This window comes from Lottia gigantea (assembly GCF_000327385.1).
Source record: "Lottia gigantea unplaced genomic scaffold LOTGIsca_168, whole genome shotgun sequence".
In the NCBI taxonomy this organism is placed as follows: domain Eukaryota; kingdom Metazoa; phylum Mollusca; class Gastropoda; family Lottiidae; genus Lottia; species Lottia gigantea.
Genome location: NW_008708100.1, coordinates 94,188 through 103,995, shown reverse-complemented (window position 1 = coordinate 103,995; position 9,808 = coordinate 94,188). Strand labels below are relative to the sequence as shown.

Sequence of the window (9,808 nt, the reverse complement as noted above, 5' to 3'; positions counted from 1 at the left end):
AAACCCCCCCCCCCCCCCCCCCCCCCCCCCCCCCCAAAAAAAAAAATCCCCAAATACTTTTAGTTGCTATGAGACAATTTAGTGTAAACCATATGATGATATAATTACTTATAATTAGGTAAGCTCTAATTATAATTACAGATTATCTACTTGATTTTAAGTTAGTCTATTTATAAAGATTATTCTTTGACTTCCTCTGACCAATCCAGGAGTGAATTTCATTGTTTAAGTAATTAATATAACAATCTTTTTTTCTAAATAATTAACATTAAATCCAATTAGTTTTGTAATTCTATGTTAATCTTTTAGGTGTTGTCTAAGCAGACTTCAACTTTTGCAATTCATCATTGCAGAATTTTTGACATTACATGAGTGAAAAATTTAAAGAACTGTGTTCCTTTAACACTCACAAACATCATGTAATAGAATTATCTATGTATTAAACAATATCTTATCTAGATGATAATACATAGATCCTAGATAATTAAAATGAGAGGGGAACAACCGTGTCTCTGTCACACCATACTATAGACAAGTAACTAAACTACTTCTGTCATATAAAATAATATATATCATTGTAGATAGAAGATACAAGGCAATTAAGCAATATTCCTTTTAATGTCACACTTTCTCTAATGAAATGAATCCCTACATTTAGTGCTACATGAATAGATCTTGCTTTTTACCTAGACCTGTGCATTTTATATTATGTTATATTATCATTTCACTTTAATACAACATGTATTTTCAAACATGCAAGTCAACATTGAAATTGACAGAATAGAAGAGCAACTGTAATTTTCAAGGTGTGGTTTATAAAATTAATTGCGACTGTAATGATTTTTACATAGGAGAAACATCTCGACCCATCTCAGTCTGAATCAAAGAACACAGAACCATAGTCACAAAGGAGGATGAGAACAAATCTACGATTGCTGAACACCTACCCAGAAACCAGATCATAACATTAAATGGGACGAAAAAGAAATACTAGCAAACAACCTCCCAGAATGGAAGCCCAGAGTTCGAAGAACCCCTTAGAACTACAGAAACACCGACCCAAATTAAACAGAGACAGTGGACATTTTCTACCAAATATGTGGTCCCAATTATTTAAAAAATAAATTATGTAATTCTCCCCACTTCATCCTATCCTTTAGTACTATTATCTATCATCTGCTTTTTTTGTCATATTTATCATAGTGTTCTTTATTATCTATAGTGCTTACAGTATTGGCTTCAAGTATTTTTCTTTTATCTACCCTCTGTTGTTATTATATGCACATCTTTAATCATGATTGTTATCGTTATATCCCTTGCCCTAAATGATTTACCTATATATCCTGTTTTGTTGTTGGTAATTTTTAGTTTGCGATATCAGCATCCGCTGGAAGCAAAAGTTAACTTGTCATCTACCTACCTACCGTTGTTAACTTTAAATACGGTACTTGAAAACGTTACTATCGAATGTGTTTCGAAACGTAGCATTTAATAAACCTTGAAGTACTAGTAATCCATATAACTTATGTTCTTAATGAAATCTTGATAACTCATGGGAAATACATAGACGGAAAAAATGAATTGACATGCAAGTTCTTGATATGTCAGACACTACTTTCAGTTTAGTTTGTTTACATTACGTTAAAATGAAATCTTCCATTCAAATAATAGTCAACATTGTCACGACAAGAGAATGATGTTGTCTTAGGTTTCGGGGAAGATCCCAAGGATATGAGATGACAGGATTTAAAAATTAAAGTTTGTAAATAAATATCCTGTACGCAATTGAACTCCGTTTCACCGATCTCCCTGAATGAAGTACTAGCCTAATGTCGTAAACCGGATCAGTCCAATGTCAACCATGACACTTTTATCAACCAATGAAGTAATATCACGTGACTTTTATATTCTGATAAATAGAAGAATCTCTTTACAATCGGCCTCTTTTCCACTTAGATTAGTAAGCGAACATTTCAAGATGTCTAAAATTATGAACGGCGGTAATGGAGATCATTACACGGAAATTCACCAGCATTATGCCGAAGAATGTAGCCAGGATGATATTGGCACATTCTTGTTTACTTCTGAATCTGTTGGAGAAGGCCACCCAGGTTTGTTCAGTGATTTTTATGCAATTTTGCTTGCAATTCTGCCTGCATATCATCACCAGTTGTCAACATGGCGGGAATACATTGTTATTGTTGTTGCTTGCCTAACGTATGAAAGCATGTGGCCTTAGATGTCCGATTTAATATGTTCAGGATGATTGAAAGAATTGTCAATGAAAATATGGTGTTGTCATGCTTAACATGGCTAAATTTGTCTTGATTTCTTTAAGATTAGTTTTCAATAAAATCTATCAAGGAGACAAATGTTTTGACACTTGCACTGTCTGCAGATAAAACTTCTTGTTACCGTGGTTATAGTCACAGTGAAGTTAATGCCCAGTAATACTGGAGTTCGACAGTTCTATCAAGGACTCCTGCAATTGTTTTGTCAAAGATTAGTGAAGCACTAGATTCTGTCATTTTATGGCTGACAAAACTTTCAAAAATCAAAAATAAATCGATATAGGCTTTGGTACAGTGAATCAGTGATATAAAGTAGACTACTCTCGAACCACATTGCTATCAGATTTGAATTTTATGTCCTATTTCCATTGATGTCATTTTGATTTAGTCAGCGTTTATCTTAAATTCTCATTATTAGCCTATTGTGTAGTTGATATTTCTACCTGAAAAACAAGAATGATTGTCAAAATGCAATTTTGTTAACATTGTTGTTGAACTGTAGGCCAACTGGACTTGTAAGTTATGCTCTATATCCCAATTAATGGGTAAAGATGATCTTTCACCCAGAATCTGAATTGGGAGTACAAAATTAGTTTACAAAGCCCAATATTTCTGTAGAGTTTTGTATGCAATTTCACATATGTCTTAACATTTTCAGATAAGATCTGTGATCAAGTCAGTGATGCCATTCTTGATGCACATTTAAAACAAGATCCAAATGCTAAGGTTGCCTGCGAGACAGTAGCTAAGACTGGTATGATATTAGTTTGTGGAGAAATTACTTCCAGAGCCATTGTAGATTACCAGAAAGTTATTAGAAATACTATTAAACAGATTGGATATGATGACTCTGCTAAAGGTATGTATTTACTTTAGTTTATCAAAAAATTTATATATTATTAAATGCAGGTTAATTAGACTAATACCAGACTTGACCTAACTGTTCATTTTTCCTAATTAAACAAGTACAGATAACTATGTGATATGACAACTTCATTTCAATGAAGTTATTGTGTTCCCTTATAAGATAAGATAAAATCAAGGTCCTATCATGGGCAATTATCAAAGCAACTTTATGCCTGGTCAGTTATTTAACTATTCCTTTAGGGTTATTGATAAAAGGTTAGCTGTTACACATGATGAATCTTCGCTAAATGAGAAGAGTATTTCTTGTATCAATCTGATTTAAAGTAGGATACAGTTTTGTGACTGGATATAACTACAAGGTTACAAAAGAAATAAGGGATACAAAGCCAATTCAGTACTTAATTAACTGTGTTGTTGAATTCCATGTGACACTGGCATTTTCTGTTTTCAGGATTTGATTACAAGACCTGCAATGTATTAATAGCTCTAGAAGAACAAAGTGCTGATATTGCGTCTGGTGTACATGTTGATAGAAATGAAGAAGATATTGGAGCTGGTGATCAGGTAAGTCCAATGTCTAGCTTATTGATTCAAATTGGAAGTGTGTAAGTATTTAATTCAGGTTGATTAGCATTTGTTGTTTCAGTCAAGTTAGTATTTAGAGAGGTCTTGACACCTCACCTGCTTTAACTTCTTTAATGAGATCTCTCTTCATAATGGAAAATGTATGTCCAATTGAGATTTTGTTTGTTTCTCCTGTATTAAAGTACATTGCCTACACAGTGAACTGTGTTTAGGTTATTTATTGTTTAAAATTTCTTTTAATGTGTATGCCTATTTTGCTTGGTTTTTCAGGGTTTAATGTTTGGTTATGCTACAGATGAAACAGAAGAATGTATGCCATTGACAGTTGTCCTTTCACATCAACTTAATGCAAAAATTGCTCAACTTAGACGAGATGGTGTATTAGCATGGGCTAGACCCGATTCTAAAACTCAGGTAATTAGGTCTAGTAATTAAAGTCATGGTACTTAGTTTTTTGGAATATTCAGTCCTTAATCAACAAAAGTGAATAAATCAACAAATATTTTATCACCAGCATTCAATGTGGAATACACTATCTCAGTGGCATGAGGTGTCTTGTATTTATCATTAGGTTTAGATCTCGACTGAAATATATGATGGTTATTTTAGGTTACAGTAGAATATAAATATGTCAAAGGTGCTGCGATTCCTCTTCGAGTTCATACTGTTGTTATCTCCCTTCAACATGATGAAACTATTACTACAGAGAAATTACGAAGTGAATTAATGGATAAGGTTGTCAAGTCTGTCATTCCTGCTAAATATCTAGATAACAAAACTGTTTATCATATTCAACCTTCTGGTAGATTTATTATTGGTGGTCCACAGGTAAGTGTTTAGTTTATCTCATATGATAATTAGTTTTCATTGACTCAGTGTACAAGTATTGAGTACCAAATTCATTTATACAAAGATTTTCTTCACAAGAAAATAAAACTGATTCGGTACTACTTGACAGCATGATAAGTGTTCTTGAAGGTAACTAAAGCACTACCTGATCATAGGAAATTTTTAATTGTTTAAAACTTATTCCCTGGCGTTGAACAGGATATTTAATTTGGAATTTATTTATTTCAGGGTGATAGTGGTTTAACTGGTAGAAAAATTATTGTGGACACATATGGTGGTTGGGGTGCTCATGGTGGTGGTGCCTTTTCTGGTAAAGATTTCTCCAAAGTTGACAGATCAGCAGCTTATGCATCCAGATGGGTAGCTAAATCATTGGTCAAAGCTGGCCTCTGTAAAAGAGTTCTTGTTCAGGTTTGTATAAGAATTTATTTCAAAGAATATTTAACAAAACCTATCCTTGTTAATGTACTATAGTGGAGAATAGGCACTGATATATAAGTTGATGTGATTTATAATTTGTGTTATTTCCATTGAGGGAGTAATTCTTGATTTGTGAACTTCATTTCATTGTAAACTTGAACTGTATAGTGTTAATTTTGTTGGAAGTTTGGTTTGCCTTAAGTACTGTCATTCTGTAAGATAATACTACTAGAATTATCCATTTGATTTTTACCTTAAGAAGAAAAATTCCATCTTTATTTTCAAATTATTTTTCATTTTAGTTATCATATGCCATTGGTATAGCTGAACCTTTATCTATCACAGTATTCAGTTATGGAACTTCACACAAATCTGAAAAGGAACTTTTAGAAATCATCAAAAATAATTTCGATCTTCGACCAGGCAAGATTGTCCAGTAAGTATAGTAAGATTATAACGTATGTGGTATACAAGATTACTTTCAATGTCATTAGATTTAGAATCCATTTCCTTAGAAACGTTTGTCAATATTTAAATATTTCTTTCAGGGAGCTGAATTTACGATCACCAATCTACCAACAAACAGCTTGTTATGGACATTTTGGTCGACCTGGATTTTCGTGGGAACTTCCCAAAAAGTTGAAATACTAGACCTTTTTGTTGTTGTTTGCATATTATTTTGTTTTTCTACCTATTTTATTTGTACATTGTTATATATATATATATAATATATTAACCATACCTTGCGATGGATTCGTGGTATCGTGAGTGGCCACAGTAGAACCAGGGATAGGTTGATGTGGACATTATTATTATGCTAATTATTTGTGCATAATTACAAAATTTTAATCAAATGAAATTGTATCAAAATTAATTCGTAATGTTAACTGCAAAATTTATATTAATTGTATTTTGACAAGACTGGTGACCAATTTGGTGCTCTGAAATTGCTCACTTTGTCTTGAATAATTTCTTTAATTATATAATCATCAAAATGAGTTTAATGTCCACCTTAGTCTGATCTTGTGGCTACTGCAAATCTGCATGTAAATTCCAAGGATGTGAACATATAGGTAATTCATGCTGATGGATGAAAATGGTTGATCCAGTTATGTTTGACATTAGATCTACTTGCCATTTTCATCCAGTCATCATATATTGGCCAATATGTCCACGTGCTTGGAGTAGTAGCATGCACATTTGTCTTGGGTTTATAGAAATTCCATGGAAAAGAGCACTCTCTCTAAACCTCTCGGGCAGCTCCCCCACGAATCTATCACGATGTCATATTGTCATGCCATTTTTATGCTCATAACTGATCTCGTTATGAGATTTGTTAATTGTAAATAGTAATCGGATTTTAGTTTCTTACACGGCTCAAGAGCTCTTTAAAATCGGTGATATTTATAGCTGTAACAAGAGTTGTTAATAAACGTAAAATATTGAAAGTTGTTACATTCTCTGCATTACATTTTTGTGTGGAAGAATTTGTTGCATCCATATTCTTTTATCAAATGTGTTCAAATTCAATTATTAGACTTGCAGTGACAGTGGACCAGTGTTTTTTTTGTTCTAATTTTGTGAAATGTATTGTTATTGGATGAATTACAATGTGTGACAGGAAACTGTTAGTATATTTACATGAAACTAAATTTATTCATGTCGAGGGTAATTTATTTTTTATTTTACTCTATTAGGGGATGATAAATAATATAAAATAACAAGTTTTTGTTTTTCCATCATGTTACAGAATCCACTTTTTATATATCTACATGGAATGTGGAGTGTATATTGGTGTCACCAATGTCTGGTGGTTGGTCCAACCACAATTGCTTGTTAACAGTTGAGATGGCACAAATTGAATTGTAATAGCACTGCAAAATTATCAAATTTAATATCAAAGCTGCCACTGGGCATATCAACTTGCCAGGGAATCTTAGACATGGAAAGTATGAGTTGCATGCTTCCATAAAAATATGGTTGGGAATCTTCCCTGTTATTGACTGAAGAAATTCATGACAAGACAGTTTATTGAATCACAACAATATTTTATTAACCATGGATTGTAAAAACATTAATTTTGTGGTAGATCAATTCTTACAGGTGAATTAATATATATTAAAGGTTGGGAGGAATAAACAACCAAGACTTTGAATAAGGTACAAATATATTTATGGAGGACATATTTATGAAACATTGTGCCCACAATAAATACAAACATCAAATGTATTTGGTTGCCTATAATGGCACTAGTAATGAAAGTATGAATTAACCTCCTGATTAAAATGATTAGACTAGCTTTGGTTTTCAAATCAAAATATCACTTTTCTTTACGATTTGAGACAGTATTTAAAATTACAAATGGAAGCCAATAAAACTTGACCCTGTAAACATGACAACTGAGCAAAGGGACATAATTCTCACATCCTTTTCAGCAAAATTTTCCTCCGAAAGACATTCATTTATCAATGATAGCCTGTCACAGCATGACATGACAAAAAATAATATAGAGATCTGCATAAATAGACAGTTGCACCACTTTGTTTACTTCCACACACATTTAAAGAAAGTAGCTTTCTATAAGTCTGGAAAATACATCTTCACATAAATAATTCTGAGATTCTGTACTTATCTAGTTTGTATCCTGAAAGCTATCTTAATAATGTAACAAGTCATAATAACCATGTATCAAATTTGTCAAATATGGTTCTGCCCTGTTCAAAACTTTCATTATGTTGCTAATTGCATCTGAACTCTACCAAGATACTGGCACAACAATTTCACCATGCTGTTCAGTCAGGAGCTCTATGCACCTTCATCACAATCATCATAATCTTTTATTTATTTCCTCTGTAATACGTTCGGATAAGGCAGTGATATATGGTGGTGTTAAATTACTATCATAGCCAATCTTCTTGGCCACTTCTTCAGGATTATCATTCTATGACAATAATGTAAATTATACAATTTAAATCATCCCATAAATAACCCAAAACGAAGAGCAACATAAAACCCTGAAAAGCCTGTTTTTAATTTTCACTGAATTTAAAATGATAATGATGCCAACCACTTGCAAGTACCACTTAAAAATGAAGACCAATACATAAACTTAAAAGAATTCTGAAGAGTCCTAGTGAGAAGAAAGAATAATCACTTGATATCAACAGACATCTTATATGGTTAAAAATGTATTATTTGCAATATCAAGTCACATTTCCTACTAGAAAAGTTCCCATTTTTCAACATAGAACATGCCTGAAACCTTCTTACCTTATAGACCATAGCAGAATGTATTTCTCCATCTTGATCCTCAAACTCCAAAATAAACAACTCATTTTTAGGATCTGAAAAGCAAAGAGATGTCATGTGTGAAAATGAATACAATCACCATAATAAAGATAATGCCTGATTACAGTATCAAACATTAATTTGCTCTTACCTTGATTTTAACATTTATTATTAACATCAAATTGCCCTCATAATGTATCTTATTTCAAAACTCCCACCTTCCTAGACCACATCTTACTGTTAAATCAAAAGTTTAATGGCTTGGGTAACTAAACTTTGTCCAGTGAAGCTACACATAAGCATATGCAAAATGAACAATAGGTTATAAGGCATTAAAGTGATTTATGCTTAGTTCTCTTAATATTTGCTAAAGCAGCTTTCAGAGTTCACACCCCACATGCAATAATGACAGATGACATAAAGATACAGGTAAAATTGTTGTGTGAGAATCATAATGATGTTCTGAAAGTGACAACAGACTAAACTTTCAAGGTACACTTTTGTTGAATTTCAGGATGTTTATTCTGATACAGATAGCTTTAATTGAGCTCTATCAGTGCAAAAGAAAAACTGTACTGTCATACTGTGACTATACCTTTTCCTTGTTTAGATGGTGGAACATAAGTCATTATTTCAGGTTTCCTGTTTGATTGACCTCCATGTCTTTCTCTTTTTGTCTTACTTTTCTCACACTCTTTGGCCATCTTAACTTCTTTGTCGTAATTGTCACTGCAATGATATAACAATATTCTAAGTTTTGAAATAAGCATAGAAATTGAACTCATTAATGATAAATCATCATCATCATACATTTTTACAAGTTTTATCTTAACTCTTCTATCACACTCACTTACAGTAGAGGCAGGAATCTTGCCACAATTCAACAAATTTATTCATAAGATTGCTTCTGTCACTACTGCGTTGGGCACTGCCATCTTTAAATGCCAATAACACATGTGCATTGTGTCAGTCACCAGAGATAGTTTGGCATGAATCGAAATGCCTACTAATAGTCACTGTAATGCCAGCAAGGGCAAGATTCCTTGAGCCACTGGCCAGAAAGATGAAAGGCAGCATTACTTGAGCCACTGGCTAGAAAGATGAAACACAATAGGCTAGATATTTTCCGACTGACCAAGAGTGGCCAAATAGATGCCAAAAATCACCTGCGGACAAGGCATTTCTAATCAAGCGTAAATAGAGGTACACCATTCCTGCACGCATGCGACTAGTTTAATAGTTTATCTGTGAGTTTCACATGAGATCTTTTAACAGAACATTTGTTTGTGTCGTTGTGACTCTGTGAGTGTGACTGTAATTATTTCTCACCGGTCTATTTGGTTCTTGACGATTTGTTTCATGAACCCATGTCGAAAATCAAGTCTTTGCTTTGGCATAGACATCATTTTAATGTCTCACATCATATCCAACCCGATTTTGGCATCAACTTCAGATTTTCATTGGAATTTCAGAAAATTCTCTTCTTGCCAACACAATGAAAAAAATAT

General features: G+C 32.9%; 2 protein-coding genes across 2 annotated transcripts; one reads left to right on the top strand and one right to left on the bottom strand.

Moving 5' to 3' along the window:
- Positions 1-1,990: 1,990 nt before the first annotated feature.
- LOTGIDRAFT_141813 (hypothetical protein) lies at positions 1,991-5,663 on the top strand (the record flags this gene model as incomplete). The annotated part of the gene is made up of 8 exons (XM_009051449.1): positions 1,991-2,111; positions 2,950-3,150; positions 3,610-3,722; positions 4,014-4,157; positions 4,353-4,571; positions 4,821-5,003; positions 5,315-5,448; positions 5,561-5,663. 8 exons carry the CDS (start codon positions 1,991-1,993, stop codon positions 5,661-5,663), a joined length of 1,218 nt encoding a protein of 405 aa, XP_009049697.1.
- A 1,709-nt stretch (positions 5,664-7,372) lies between these two features.
- On the bottom strand, positions 7,373-9,808 carry LOTGIDRAFT_238767 (hypothetical protein). Its single transcript, XM_009051448.1, has 4 exons — positions 9,630-9,808; positions 8,896-9,029; positions 8,283-8,356; positions 7,373-7,953 (listed from the first exon to the last, which is right to left on the bottom strand). Exons 1-4 carry the CDS (start codon positions 9,704-9,706, stop codon positions 7,840-7,842), a joined length of 399 nt encoding a protein of 132 aa, XP_009049696.1. The 5' UTR covers positions 9,707-9,808; the 3' UTR covers positions 7,373-7,839.

What these genes read in the sequence shown, in the direction of transcription:
- LOTGIDRAFT_238767 (XM_009051448.1), bottom strand. Translation starts at nt 9,706, where the DNA reads ATGATGTCTATGCCAAAGCAAAGACTTGATTTTCGACATGGGTTCATG. An exon ending in ACCATCTAAACAAGGAAAAG is followed by an intron (nt 8,357 to 8,895) that starts GTATAGTCACAG and finishes TTTGCTTTTCAG; the next exon opens with ATCCTAAAAATGAGTTGTTT. An exon ending in ATTCTGCTATGGTCTATAAG is followed by an intron (nt 7,954 to 8,282) that starts GTAAGAAGGTTT and finishes TTATTGTCATAG; the next exon opens with AATGATAATCCTGAAGAAGT.